Source organism: Ranitomeya imitator, chromosome 6 (genome assembly GCF_032444005.1).
Source record: "Ranitomeya imitator isolate aRanImi1 chromosome 6, aRanImi1.pri, whole genome shotgun sequence".
Classification (NCBI taxonomy): domain Eukaryota; kingdom Metazoa; phylum Chordata; class Amphibia; order Anura; family Dendrobatidae; genus Ranitomeya; species Ranitomeya imitator.
Window position 1 is genome coordinate 33,265,260 of NC_091287.1, and position 15,369 is coordinate 33,280,628.

At 46.0% G+C, this 15,369-nt stretch overlaps 1 protein-coding gene across 5 annotated transcripts in view; it reads right to left on the reverse strand.

The window, feature by feature from the left end:
* Window positions 1–15,369, reverse strand: part of CDK14 (cyclin dependent kinase 14) — a 521,480-nt gene that overhangs the window by 184,583 nt on the left and 321,528 nt on the right. For all 5 annotated transcript variants that reach the window (XM_069729432.1, XM_069729431.1, XM_069729435.1 and 2 more), the window contains one exon: window positions 1,447–1,495. In XM_069729432.1, the coding sequence (XP_069585533.1) occupies window positions 1,447–1,495 (49 nt within the window). The remainder of the gene's footprint in view (window positions 1–1,446; window positions 1,496–15,369) is intronic.

A 15,369-nucleotide genomic window follows, 5' to 3' on the forward strand; every position in this document is an offset into this window, starting at 1 on the left:
GGTGTGATGGATAGTGGCAGGCACTGGTGTGATGGATAGTGGCAGGCACTGGTGTGATGGATAGTGGCAAGCACTGGTGTGATGGATAGTGGCAGGCACTGGTGTGATGGATAGTGGCAGGCACTGTTGTGATGGATAGTGACAGGCACTGTTGTGATGGATAGTGGCAGGCACTGGTGTGATGGATAGTGGCAGGCACTGGTGTGATGGATAGTGGCAGGCACTGGTGTGATGGATAGTGGCAGGCACTGGTGTGATGGATAGTGGCAGGCACTGGTGTGATGGATAGTGGCAAGCACTGGTGTGATGGATAGTGGCAGGCACTGGTGTGATGGATAGTGGCAGGCACTGGTGTGATGGATAGTGGCAGGCACTGGTGTGATGGATAGTGGCAGGCACTGGTGTGATGGATAGTGGCAGGCACTGGTGTGATGGATAGTGGCAGGCACTGGTGTGATGGATAGTGGCAGGCACTGGTGTGATGGATAGTGGCAGGCACTGGTGTGATGGATAGTGGCAGGCACTGGTGTGATGGATAGTGGCAAGCACTGGTGTGATGGATAGTGGCAGGCACTGGTGTGATGGATAGTGGCAGGCACTGTTGTGATGGATAGTGGCAGGCACTGTTGTGATGGATAGTGGCAGGCACTGTTGTGATGGATAGTGGCAGGCACTGGTGTGATGGATAGTGGCAGGCACTGGTGTGATGGATAGTGGCAGGCACTGGTGTGATGGATAGTGGCAGGCACTGGTGTGATGGATAGTGGCAGGCACTGGTGTGATGGATAGTGGCAGGCACTGGTGTGATGGATAGTGGCAGGCACTGTTGTGATGGATAGTGGCAGGCACTGGTGTGATGGATAGTGGCAGGCACTGGTGTGATGGATAGTGGCAGGCACTGGTGTGATGGATAGTGGCAGGCACTGTTGTGATGGATAGTGGCAGGCACTGGTGTGATGGATAGTGGCAGGCACTGGTGTGATGGATAGCGGCAGGCACTGGTGTGATGGATAGCGGCAGGCACTGTTGTGATGGATAGTGGCAGGCACTGGTGTGATGGATAGTGGCAGGCACTGGTGTGATGGATAGTGGCAGGCACTGGTGTGATGGATAGTGGCAGGCACTGTTGTGATGGATTGTGGCAGGCACTGGTGTGATGGATAGCGGCAGGCACTGTTGTGATGGATAGTGGCAGGCACTGGTGTGATGGATAGTGGCAGGCACTGTTGTGATGGATAGTGGCAGGCACTGGTGTGATGGATAGTGGCAGGCACTGTTGTGATGGATTGTGGCATAGTAACAGCTCTTCTAACAATTAGGTACTTGAAAAGAGGAGACTCGGCAAAATCATACAATGACCAAAGTGATGGTTTCCACTAGGCGCTACATTCAGATGTACGGACATTTGGCCATCATGGTCCCAGAAGGTTCTAGGAGGAGACTTACTTGTTCCAAGCTTGTCGCAGATTCTTCGGGCCGTATTGTGTAAACCGGTCTGTAAGACACAAACAGATCATGAGATCAATCACAAAGTGGAGATGTAACTGCAAATAACTGGATAATACAGAAAATTGTAAACTGCACACAGGATCTCCGGGGATAGAGGTCACTGCTGTTATAGGGGGGCTCTAGACTACACATCCAGACTGCTGATATAGGGGGGCTCCAGACTGCTGTTATAGGGGGGCTCTAGACTACACATCCAGACTGCTGATATAGGGGGCTCCAGACTGCTGTTATAGGGGGGCTCTAGACTACACATCCAGACTGCTGTTATAGGGGGGCTCCAGACTGCTGTTATAGGGGGGCTCTAGACTACACATCCAGACTGCTGATATAGGGGGCTCCAGACTACACATCCAGACTGCTGTTATAGGGGGGCTCCAGACTGCTGTTATTGGGGGCTCCAAACTACACATCCAGACTGCTGTTATAGGGGGGCTCCAGACTACACATCCAGACTGCTGTTATAGGGGGGCTCTAGACTACACATCCAGACTGCTGATATAGGGGGCTCCAGACTACACATCCAGACTGCTGTTATAGGGGGGCTCTAGACTACACATCCAGACTGCTGATATAGGGGGCTCCAGACTACACATCCAGACTGCTGTTATAGGGGGGCTCCAGACTACACATCCAGACTGCTGATATAGGGGGCTCCAGACTACACATCCAGACTGCTGTTATAGGGGGGCTCTAGACTACACATCCAGACTGCTGTTATAGGGGGCTCCAGACTACACATCCAGACTGCTGTTATAGGGGGGCTCTAGACTACACATCCAGACTGCTGATATAGGGGGCTCCAGACTACACATCCAGACTGCTGTTATAGGGGGGCTCCAGACTGCTGTTATTGGGGGCTCCAAACTACACATCCAGACTGCTGTTATAGGGGGGCTCCAGACTACACATCCAGACTGCTGTTATAGGGGGGCTCTAGACTACACATCCAGACTGCTGATATAGGGGGGCTCCAGACTGCTGTTATAGGGGGGCTCTAGACTACACATCCAGACTGCTGATATAGGGGGCTCCAGACTACACATCCAGACTGCTGTTATAGGGGGGCTCCAGACTGCTGTTATTGGGGGCTCCAAACTACACATCCAGACTGCTGTTATAGGGGGGCTCCAGACTACACATCCAGACTGCTGTTATAGGGGGGCTCTAGACTACACATCCAGACTGCTGATATAGGGGGCTCCAGACTACACATCCAGACTGCTGTTATAGGGGGGCTCCAGACTACACCTCCAGACTGCTGTTATAGGGGGGCTCCAGACTGCTGTTATAGGGGGCTCCAAACTACACATCCAGACTGCTGTTATAGGGGGGCTCCAGACTACACATCCAGACTGCTGTTATAGGGGGGCTCCAGACTACACATCCAGACTGCTGTTATAGGGGGGCTCCAGACTACACCTCCAGACTGCTGTTATAGGGGGGCTCTAGACTACACATCCAGACTGCTGATATAGGGGGGCTCCAGACTGCTGTTATTGGGGGCTCCAAACTACACATCCAGACTGCTGTTATAGGGGGGCTCTAGACTACACATCCAGACTGCTGTTATAGGGGGGCTCCAGACTACACATCCAGACTGCTGTTATAGGGGGGCTCCAGACTACACCTCCAGACTGCTGTTATAGGGGGGCTCCAGACTGCTGTTATAGGGGGCTCCAAACTACACACCCAGACTGCTGTTATAGGGGGCTCCAGACTACACATCCAGACTGCTGTTATAGGGGGCTCCGGACTGCTGTTATAGGTGGTATACATGTGTACATTTTGGTTTCTCTAGATAAGTTAGACCTGGATTTTCAGGGGACATTACCAAAAACCTGTAAAATACAGCAGAATATCCGCACACATCACATGAAAATAAATGACTGTTTCCCAAATCAACTTTTGCCGTGTAAACTTTGCAGCTTTCCCATTAGCGGCTTTCACAATGTCAGGACATCAGTTCAGCATGGCCCAATTAATTTAAACCTCCAGGTGCCGTACAAGTCAAACAGCGGGAGATGAAGACTCGGCAGATAACACAGACATTACCAATAATCACCGCTGCTTTTCCTTCATTCATTATTGCACAAGGTTTGCAAACATTCAATTATGAGAAGCGATGTCTGCTCCTGTGTGTTCTACAAGGACATGTCCATTTCACCAACCAAATAAAAACGCACTAGGAGCCGATTTAATTTATTTGAGGTTTATACTAACCCCTTAAAGAAGTGGTCCACTACTTGGACAACTTCTTCTCATACCCCTCACTTGGCCCCCATAAAATAAAAAAGCTTATACTCCACTCCCGTTTTGGCACTGTTCCCGCGGTGTTGGCACTCGCGGTCCCAGGGCGCCAGTGTGTGTGGATAAATAAAAGACTGACCGTCACATCCAAACATAAATAAATTAGGTCTGAACAGGTGCTTACCTAGAGTCGCTAACTCATATACATTCACACAAAAAGCAGCATACTGTAATGCTAAAACATGAAATATGAAAATTGAGTTGCATTACTGCACTAGAAATATGAAAAATTGAGAATGCTTAGCGCACAAGTTGGCCAATTCATGTGTACCTGGTAGTCACCTGACTGAGCACTCCGCCCCTTAGCTAATTGCAGCAGTATCCTACCCCTCCATAGAGATATAGACTTCAGTCGAAGAGAGGATTGGCATTAGGTCCTGGTAACGAGAATCACCTTATCGTGGCTGCCGGGTAAACATGAATTGGCCAATTTATGCGCTAAGCATTCTCAATTTTTCATATCTCTAGTACAGTAATGCAATTCAATTTTCATATTTCCTATGGGGGTGTTTTTCAGCTGTAGGAACAGGACGACTGGTTGTCATTGAAGGAAACATGAATGCGGACAAGTGCAGAGATATCCTGGATGAAAACCTCTTCCAGAGAGCTGAGGACCTCAGACTTGGCCAAAGGTTCACCTTCCAACAAGACAATGACCCTAAGCACCTAGCTAAAATAACAAAGCAGTGGCTTCAAAACAACTATGTGACCATTCTTGACTGGCCCAGCCAGAGCCCTGACCTAAACCCAATGGAGCATCTCTGGAGAGACCTGAAAATGGCGTCCACCAACGTTCACCATCCAACCTGACGGAACTGGAGAGGATCTGCAAGGAAGAATAGCAGAGGATCCCAAATCCAGGGAGAAAAACTTGTTGCATCATTCCCAAGAAGACTCATGGCTGCACTAGCTCAAAAGGGGCTTCTACTCAACACTGAGCAAAGGGGCTGAAGACTTATGACCATGTGATATTTCAGATTTCCTTTTTTTATAAATTTGCAAAAATTTCTACATTTCTGTTTTTTTTTTGCAGTCAAGATGGGGTGCAGAGTGTACATTAATGAGAAAAAAATGAACTTTTTTGAATTTACCAAATAGCTGCAATGAGACAAAGAGTGAAACATTTAAAAGGGTCTGAATACTTTCCGTACCCACTGTATATCTATCACCATATACTGTTGGCAGAGAGAATTTATAAGCCGGCATTAACAATCTAGCGATCCAATGATGGTGATTGATGAGCATTGATCCATATGTAATATTGACACTCGGTGCTTGACCTCCCATAAACACCTGACTGAGGATATTAATATTTTTTTATAAAGCATACCGCATAATACACAGCATAGACAGCTGCAGCACGGCATGCCTTGTGGGCCGTCTGCAGAAAACACAGACATTGGAATACATCAGATCCTGTGCGGAGTTTGGCACGGCTAGCACAACATGCCCTTCTCGCGCTGGATGCGGCACATCCTACCCCTGTTGTGTTTTTATGACTGCATTAACATAATTACAGACAGATAGTCACATTGCTCATAATTGATGCTCTGCTCAGCGTGACAATTACAAAAATGTCAGAGCTCGCTCTCTGCAGGCAGCTGCCGGAGGCTAGTCAAGTCCAGACCCCTTCTGAACGCCAAAATATAATCTGGTCCCGGACTGAACGACGTGCCCGGCAACAAGTACATCTCTGTCTTTTGCTGACCTAGTGATGGCATGTAAAGACGGAGTAGAACAGTTGGTAATATTAATAATTGCGTGTTCCCGAACAGTAAAGAGAATTCTGATTACAGGGTGGTGCACTGTCACAAAGCCGGCCCAGTGATCAGCAGAATGCCGGAGCGGCTGGTTGCTATGGGTACAGTGTAACAGTTGCAGATTTGAATTGCTGTTGTCAGGTAGAATATCCATAGCAACCAGTTGTTCTCGGAATTTGCAGTAGAATGTCAGTTTTTGCCGGTAGCTCCTCCCTCCTCCATAGAATCTCACAGGCACCAACTGTCATCTCTTATCCCGGTAATGATAAAATCTGTCTTCACTGAATACAGATTTTAACCATAAATTGAGAGTGAGATCAGTCCAGGAGGAGAAAGAAGCAGATTCCACATGTTTTGGGTGCCTTGTTTTGGGCATTTTGCCGCTTTGCTCCTCAGTTGGACAAGTCGTAAAAAGTATCTAAAACGCATCATAATTATGGTGCAAGTTAGGAAAGACAGTTTTTCTTTTGCCAAAAATGTTGCCATAAATCTGATGCATTTAGTTTGATAAATTAAAGCTCTGTGTTCCATATTGTTCTGCAATGCACTGTGGACATTTAAATAAAATAAAACAGAGTTTAAATGATAAAAATAGATGATCAAAAATTAAAAAAAAAAATGGTCTAATGCCATCAGCAATTAATGCTGCAATCTATGGAGTAGCCCTTTAAATCACTGTATGTACAGGCTACAGGAAGTGTGAGGGGGGTCTTTGCCTTTCTGCAGAAAGTGGGGGCAGGTTTTAGCCTCTCTAAAGGGAAAGTTGGAGAGTTTTTGTCTCTATACTGAAAGCAAGATGGGTCTTTGCCACTTTACAGGAAGTGAGGGGGTCTTTGGCTCTCTGCAGGAAACCGGGGTGGTCTTTGAATAACAGCAAGAGTGATGCAAGCTACAAAGTTAGGAAAGTAAAGCTCCAGCATCTATAGTGCTGTCAAAATGCTGCAGAAGAGGAACAAAATTAGAAAAGAGAAGGTCCAGCCCCTATAGTGCTGGCAAAATGCTGCAGAAAGGGAACAAAATTAGAAAAGAGAAGGTCCAGCACCTATAGTGCTGTCAAAATGCTGCAGAAAGGGAACAAAATTAGAAAAGAGAAGGTCCAGCACCTATAGTGCTGTCAAAATGCTGCAGAAAGGGAACAAAATTAGAAAAGAGAAGGTCCAGCACCTATAGTGCTGTCAAAATGCTGCAGAAAAGGAACAAAATTAGAAAAGAGAAGGTCCAGCTCCTATAGTGCTGTCAAAATGCTGCAGAAAGGGAACAAAATTAGAAAAGAGAAGGTCCAGCACCTATAGTGCTGTCAAAATGCTGCAGAAAAGGAACAAAATTAGAAAAGAGAAGGTCCAGCACCTATAGTGCTGTCAAAATGCTGCAGAAAGGGAACAAAATTAGAAAAGAGAAGGTCCAGCACCTATAGTGCTGTCAAAATGCTGCAGAAAAGGAACAAAATTAGAAAAGAGAAGGTCCAGCACCTATAGTGCTGTCAAAATGCTGCAATGGAGAAACAGTTAGAAACTAGAAGCTCCAGCCCCTATAGTGCTGTCAAAATGCTGCAGAAAGGGAACCCCATGCTGAAAAAAAGATTAAATGGAAAATTGCACAGTATAATAATTGCGGCAGTTCCTGGAAACTTTAGACTGTGGTATGTGCCCCAAAAGCAGTTTTAAAGGCAGTCATCGGGTTTTTGCATAATATAGGTGCAGAGATCCCGATTCCAGTGATGTGTCACATACAGGGCTGCGTTCATGTAGTCTTAATAAAATCTCTGTTTCATCTGCTGCAGATCTACCAGTTTTCAGAATGCTGAGCTCTGTATAACCTCCGCCCACATCACTGATTGGCAGCTGTGTACACTGTGCAAAGGCAGAAATCTGCCAATCAGTGGTGGGGGCGGGGTTGGACTACCTGGTAGTAGGTTTACTAGTCCTCTAGAGATAATCTCCTGCTGTTAAAACTGTGATTTTATAAAACATACACTAAGCAACCCAGTAAGTGATACATCACTGGAATCAGGATCTCTGTCCCTATATTATGCTGATCTCAAGTTAAATGGCAAAAACCTGGTGACAGATTCTCTTTAATTTGAGGTGAGGAAGGAGGGTGGAAAATAAAATATCTTGACCTCTCTTCTTGGATGAAATGACATTTAACGATTGAACCTAAGCTGCAGTAACTGACCCGACCCATGGTCTGAAGTGGCGCTGTTTCTAGGAGAAATTATCCATTTTTCTGTAATCTCGCGTATTTCTTAAGCTGAATGTAAGATCTGCTGTTGGCAATATATAGTGGAGACCTATCTGCATTAAATGAGGTCTAATAAGTTCTCTACCTTTCCTGCCAATGTGAATCTGAATTAATCATATGCCCACCATTGGCGCAGTCGCTCCTCCACTAATGCAGACGGAAGAGCCACTAACTAGAGAAAACCAGAAATGTGAGCTGATGGATTCTTTATGAGGATTTTCCTATATGACTAAATTATATCTTTCCCAAACATCATTATCTGCCTAATAAATAGGCTATTTTTGACAGCGTTGTGTCAAGGACAGGTTCAAAAAGCAGAGAATTTCAGCTGAAATCACAAGTGAGCTTATTAGCGGAGCGCTGAAGGAGCTGTTGGTCTGCTGTGAGAATTGAAAAAATAAGTGCTTGCATTTTAAGTAACACTGAATAAGAGATTTTTTTTCTTTCATCAGCCATAAGCCTCATGAGCTGCCGCTCTCTGCAGTGGATTTCCGTGGCTCCTGTCGGAAGTTGGGCGGTGAGAGACCCCTAACGTACGGCGGGGTACTGCACGGGCATCTCGCCACGCTGACATTTTCTGCCTCTGTATATATATAATTTTTTTTTTTTTTTTCAACAATTCTGTTTTTTGGATTATTTCTTTTTTTCTTTTCAGCATTTACCTTATACATTAAACAATTTAATTTGCTTATTTTTTTATTTAATTTTTTAACTTTTCAGTATATTTTTTAGTCCCCATGTTGATTAGGATAACATTAGTACCCAGCTGCCAATGTATATTTAGATTTCCACAAGGAGGTAGAGAGGAACAGCAGTTAAAATATTTACTAAGACAAGAGAGCTGACCGATCCTGCCCAAAAAAGTTATTGCTGACACATTCACTTAAATTCTGACTTATCATCTCTCGGTCTGGATCTGTCCATCTTGTTAGCGCATTATGCAGGTTGTCAAAGACTAAGGGTACCGTCACACAGTGGCACTTTGATCGCTAGGACGGCACGATCCGTGACGTTCCAGCGATATCTTTACGATCTCGCTGTGTCTGACACGCTACTGCGACCAGGGACCCCACTGAGAATCGTACGTCGTAGCAGATCGTTTGAAACTTTATTTCGTCGCTTGATCTCCCGCTGACATCGCTGAATCGGCGTGTGTGACGCCGATCCAGCGATGTCTTCACTGGTAACCAGGGTAAATATCGGGTTACTAAGCGCAGGGCCGCGCTTAGTAACCCGATATTTACCCTGGTTACTAGTGTAAATGTATTAAAAAAAAACAAAACACTACATACTTACATTCCGGTGTCTGGTCATGTCCCTCGCCTTCAGCTTCCCGCACTGACTGGTGAGTGCCGGCCAGCCGTAAAGTACAGCGGTGACGTCACCGCTGTGCTTTCCGGCGCTCACTGTCAGTGCAGAGAAGCACAGCGCCGAGGGACGCAACAGGAATGTAAGTATGTAGTGTTTGGGTTTTTTTACATTTACGCTGGTAACCAGGGTAAACATCGGGTTACTAAGCGCGGCCCTGCGCTTAGTAACCCGATGTTTACCCTGGTTACCGGGGACTTCGGGATCGTTGGTCGCTGGAGAGCTGTCTGTGTGACAGCTCTCCAGCGACCAAACAGCGACGCTGCAGCGATCGACATCGTTGTCGTATCGCTGCAGCGTCATTTTAGTGTGACGGTACCCTTACTGTATATAGAGGTGTTATCTGTCATTGTACAGGAGGAGGAGGTGAGCTGTGACATCACCTATTGTGAATGGTGGATCCTGTGTTATCTACTGTATATAGAGGTGTTATCTGTCATTGTACAGGAGGAGGAGGTGAGCTGTGACATCACCTATTGTGAATGGTGGATCCTGTGTTATGTACTGTATATAGAGGTGTTATAAGTCATTGTACAGGAGGAGGTGAGCTGTGACATCCCCTATTGTGAATGGTGGATCCTGTGTTATCTACTGTATATAGAGGTGTTATAAGTCATTGTACAGGAGGAGGTGAGCTGTGATATCACCTATTGTGAATGGTGGATCCTGTGTTATCTACTGTATATAGAGGTGTTATCAGTCATTGTACAGGAGGAGGAGGTGAGCTGTGATATCACCTATTGTGAATGGTGGATCCTGTGTTAACTACTGTATATAGAGGTGTTATCATGTCTGTTATGATAAAGAGATGGCTTAAAAGTCATCTGTACAGAAAAGCAAGAATATTTCTGTGTTACTTTTTCAATAGTGACATGAAAAAAAATTATGACATTTTAAAAAAATGCATTCAGCATAAAACCTGACGTAAACACTAGGTCATTTCCTGATGACACATTACTTTTAAAAGCAACAATGCCCCAGAAAATAAATATTCTCACCCAACCTTGGTCCTTCCCACCAGGTGAGAATGTTTCTTTTAGTCCAAGTGGACACCAATAGAGACGAGAGCTTCTCTCACCTGAGCAGACAGCCGTGAGCCACATATCATGAGCCCGCAGCCAGTGGGTTGGGGTCCCCTGATCTGGGGTACTTACTCTACACACATCCTTTTAATTGATCAGAAGTTATAGTTGTGAGAAAATTACTATTACGCTGTTTTTAAGTTGATTAAATTCCAATACGAGCTCTAATGTGTGGTCTGCCGGGATGCCAGTTGGCATTTTTGTTGGCAAGGCCTGTCACTTGTAGAACAAAGAGAAGGTCTGTCCTCCACAATTCAGTGCCAGCGGCGGTTGAGAAACTTGGTCCACGTCTGCTGTCACGTGAGGCTCGCTCATCATACGGAGCTGCTGACAGTCACTCGAGGACAAGGTAAGATTCCCAGACGCCATTACAGATTACTCTGGAGTCGGACGGAGATTTCGTGGTAACAACTTTGGAGCCTCCTACTTCACATCCAACTAATTTCACTTATTAATCAGTGAAAGTTAATATAAAAATCCGGAGGAAATATATTTATTACAACCAGATTGTCCAGATATTCAAAATGGCTTCCGAAATCTTTGTCGGCATCTGCAAGTCCACAAGTCATACGGGCCCTAACGTAGTGGAGGGCACAGGATGTAATAGTGCTATGTTTATGACATGGGAGACAATGGCTACAGGTTATATGCAGCATGTCATTTAAAGGGAACCTGTCACTCCCAAAATCGAAGATGAGCTAAGCCCACCAGCATCAGGGGCTTATCTACAGCATTCTGTAATGCATCCTGAAAGATGAGAAAAAGAGGTTAGATTATACTCACCTGGGGGGCGGTCTGATTCGATGGGGATCGCGGTCCGGTCCGGGGCCTCCCATCTTCTTACGATGACGTCCTCTTCTGTTCTTCACGCTGTGGCTCCGGTGCAGGCGTGCTTTATCTGTCCTGTTGAGGGCAGTGCTAAGTACTGCAGTGCGCAGGCACCGGGAAAGGTCAGAGAGGCCCGGCACCTGCGCACTGCAGTACTTTGCTCTACCCTCAACAGGACAGACAAAGTACACCTGTGCCAGAGTCGCAGCGTGAAGACCAGAAGAGGACATCATTCTATGAAGAAAGGAGGCGCTGGACCCGGACCGCGACGCCCATCGGACCGGACCGCAGCGGGAACGCCCCTGGGTGAGTATAATCTAACCTCTTTTTCTCATCTTTCAGGATACATCAGGGGCTTATCTACAGAATTACAGAATGCTGTAGATAAGCCCCTGATGCCGGTGGGCTTAGCTCAGCTTCGATTTTGGGGGTGACAGGTTCTCTTTAAAGTAGGCCTCTTACCAGGTCAAAAGTGGATAGTTTTTGCTCCTATTTTATTCCCACTACTCCCCTAATTATACAATTGTTTTACAAATCCACCATACAGTTCCAGAGATATGTGCATTTTTATTTTGTGCTAATTTTTACTGTCTTCACTCACAAGATCCCCAGGGGTGTGTCTTTATGTTACTTTGTATAATTATTGTGACACTGAGTCACTTGTCATGGACAAGCCAGGAGTCAGGATAGTCAAAGAGTCCGAGGTCAAACATCAGTAGAGTATGTCATAAACAGAAGTAAAAAACAAAGACGTAGTCAGGTAAGGGTCCGAAGGCAAAATACCAGGAGGATAGTGGATCAGAGAAAAAGGGTTAAACGGATGGTCAGAATGAGTTCCAAGGTCAGGCAACAAAAGATCAATAAACAGAACACATGGCACAGAGAGACGAGACACACAAAAGCTGAATGTATGCCTGGCAGAGGTCTGGGAGTAACAGCCCAGTTAAGTAGCCTGATTTATAGCATAGCTACTTTGGGTTGCACTTCAAGGAGAAAGATAATTTCCATATTGTTGTTTGTTTTGTTTTTTTTTTTTTTACCATGGAGCGTGGTCGTGAAGGCTCCATACTCATCTGGTCTACCCCATCAAAAGAAAAGAAAGGACCAACATCAGTGACAACTCTCGATACCTTGTCTACCGCCTAGAAAAATACCATTAATCACCAAAATATGCATCAATGGATACTTCACACATTTGTAGCATGCGGTCTCCATATTACTGTACACCTGGCAGTGCCCGCGATGGGTACAATGGTGGCGACTGTTACATTGCACTATTCCGCGTACATCATTGACTCCGCAGTTTTCACAGATGACTAACGACTTTGCTCGGCCAAGGAATAAAATCTCTTTCACAGGAGATACTTTTGGCTCCAGCAGACTAAAAATCTAGATTTCTGGGAGGGCTTGTCAGTCGTGGTTCCCCCCCTCCCTTCAAATGCACAAAAAAAAAAGACCCTCCAGTAAACACTGAAGAGTAACTTTCTCTGCCAGATGCTTTGCTTATTGCTGTATTTCTTCACATATTCACCTTCTTATATAATTTAGGAGGCAAGGTACAAACCTCGGCTTGTTTCCCTGGCGGAGGGTCTTTACAGACCTACCCGGATTTAAGACGTCTTGTGTCAAAAAAAATAGTGAATTCTGCTTATTCCTTTTTTTTTTTTTTTAATATCCATTCCTTTGGCTTTCTTTTGGCAACGAGATCCAGAATGCAATTTCCTCTTTTGCTACTTTTTCTCATATTGCTCCGGGGAGCTGCGTCTATGTACAATGATCGGCATTGATTCGTGTCCTAGCCGCAAAACCATCTAGTGCCCACCATGCTCTTAGGGTTTGCCTATTCCTTAGATTCTTCTTGACCACTGATGGCTGAGTGTTTTTGGGGGCTGCGTCTGCTTATTGAGAACTGCAATTACATAGAAGTGTGAAATTGCACCAAACAATAATAGCGGCCAAGTAGCAAAGCTTAGTGGCTGCCATTTCCAGCTTCTTATTTGGTTGTTTGCCCCTTCGACCACAAAAAAAATACCGCAATGAAAGGAAATGTGGATCTTTGAGAGCCTCGGGGTCTACGAGACGATAAAATGTCTCATACAAAAGCAAAGGTTTTACAATGAAGAAAATTTGTAACTGAGGTGAGAACAAAGTGTGGGGAGGGAACTCTGAAAACCCTGGCAAAACAGACTTTGAAAAACCGGCTGATGACCTTGTATCTCAGGAAACTAGTCCAAGGTAAGTCCCGAGCAGCTTCTCACCACCTCGCTCCTCCAGATTGAGAGAACTCTCCCTAGAAAAACACATGGAGAATGATGGTTTTTCAAAGTATTTTTCTTTAGAAACACTGCAGACTAAAATTATGCCTGACCATAATAATGCAGCCAGATACTGGTTCATGCTGCTTTTGACTCAAGCAGCATGGATCTCCTTTCAGGTTCACTTTCAAGTGCACCCATCATTTCAGGTGATTTAACTGTTATTTTTTGTACATGAAGAATGACATTATTTCTAGAGATTGTAAAGCGATGGACGGGGAATCACCACGGTGCAGAGAGACTACCGTACACAAGATGAGGTGCAAACAACAAAGGGTAATTTTATTGGAAGGCAAGGAATGAAGTGGATGAGGAAGGTGCAAACGGGTATGCAATGGCAAAAGAAAATTTACAAGAGTTGTAGTCTTTAGCTGGGCCGTCAAATAGCAAGGTGCCCCAACTATTACGGAATCAAAATACGTACACGAGCAAATGCAAACAATAAATGCAGAATGACGCTACTCTACATATAGCCTCCCCGGCCTCCCTAAGCAGGACACACGGCTGCCGTGTTCTGTCTGTTGAAGCCTACACTAGGTCCTGATGTGCACAAAACAAGAACAAACTCACGGTGATGTTGGGGACTCAGATCCAGTCCCATGGGGGCCCCCAACAGTCTAGTACGGTGGTGCGCTCTGCCAGCTTTGTGAAAAGTGGTCTTTTCCTTGATTCTGGGTCCGGGAGGTGCTCCTGGACACTGTAAATCCCTTTCTCAGTATCTTCATGGCTTCTTTAACTAGCACAGGACAGCCACCCTTGCTGCACCCAAAGAGTCTGTCCAATTTTATGAGTCCACTCCATCCCAGGCTGTGGGTCCTCTTTCACAGCTACGAGCACAGACATCCTCCGCAGCAGCTTTTGCTCACATGCTCTAAAGGCTCAACCCCTCCCCTCAGCACAGGGAAGTTAATTCACACAGTCTATTGCAGGGGGAGCAGAACATTCCATCACACCAGACAAGGGGGTGCTGTCTCTTAAAGTGGCAGCGTGTTCCTTACTGTCCAAAACAGCACCACACCCCTACAATTGTATGACTTGTATCCTGCATCTTTCACCAGTTTTTCCCCTGCTCTCCTGTCTCTATAGCACACACAGACATGAGGGACTCCTGCTCTCCTGTCTCTATAGCACACACAGACATGAGGGACTCCTGCTCTCCTGTCTCTATAGCACACACAGACATGAGGGACTCCTGCTCTCCTGTCTCTATAGCACACACAGACATGAGGGACTCCTGCTCTCCTGTCTCTATAGCACACACAGACATGAGGGATTCCTGCTCTCCTGTCTCTATAGCACACACAGACATGAGGGACTCCTGCTCTCCTGTCTGTATAGCACACAGACATGAGGGACTCCTGCTCTCCTGTCTGTATAGCACACACAGACATGAGGGACTCCTGCTCTCCTGTCTCTATAGCACACACAGACATGAGGGACTCCTGCTCTCCTGTCTGTATAGCACACACAATCATGAAGGACTCCTGCTCTCCTGTCTCTATAGCACACACAGACATGAGGGACTCCTGCTCTCCTGTCTCTATAGCACACACAGACATGAGGGACTCCTGCTCTCCTGTCTGTATAGCACACAGACATGAGGGACTCCTGCTCTCCTGTCTGTATAGCACACACAGACATGAGGGACTCCTGCTCTCCTGTCTCTATAGCACACACAGACATGAGGGACTCCTGCTCTCCTGTCTGTATAGCACACAGACATGAGGGACTCCTGCTCTCCTGTCTCTATAGCACACACAGACATGAGGGACTCCTGCTCTCCTATCTCTATAGCACACACAGACATGAGGGACTCCTGCTCTCCTGTCTGTATAGCACACACAGACATGAGGGACTCCTGCTCTCCTGTCTCTATAGCACACACAGACATGAGGGACTCCTGCTCTCCTATCTCTATAGTACACACACACATGAGCGACTCCTGCTCTCCTGTCTCTA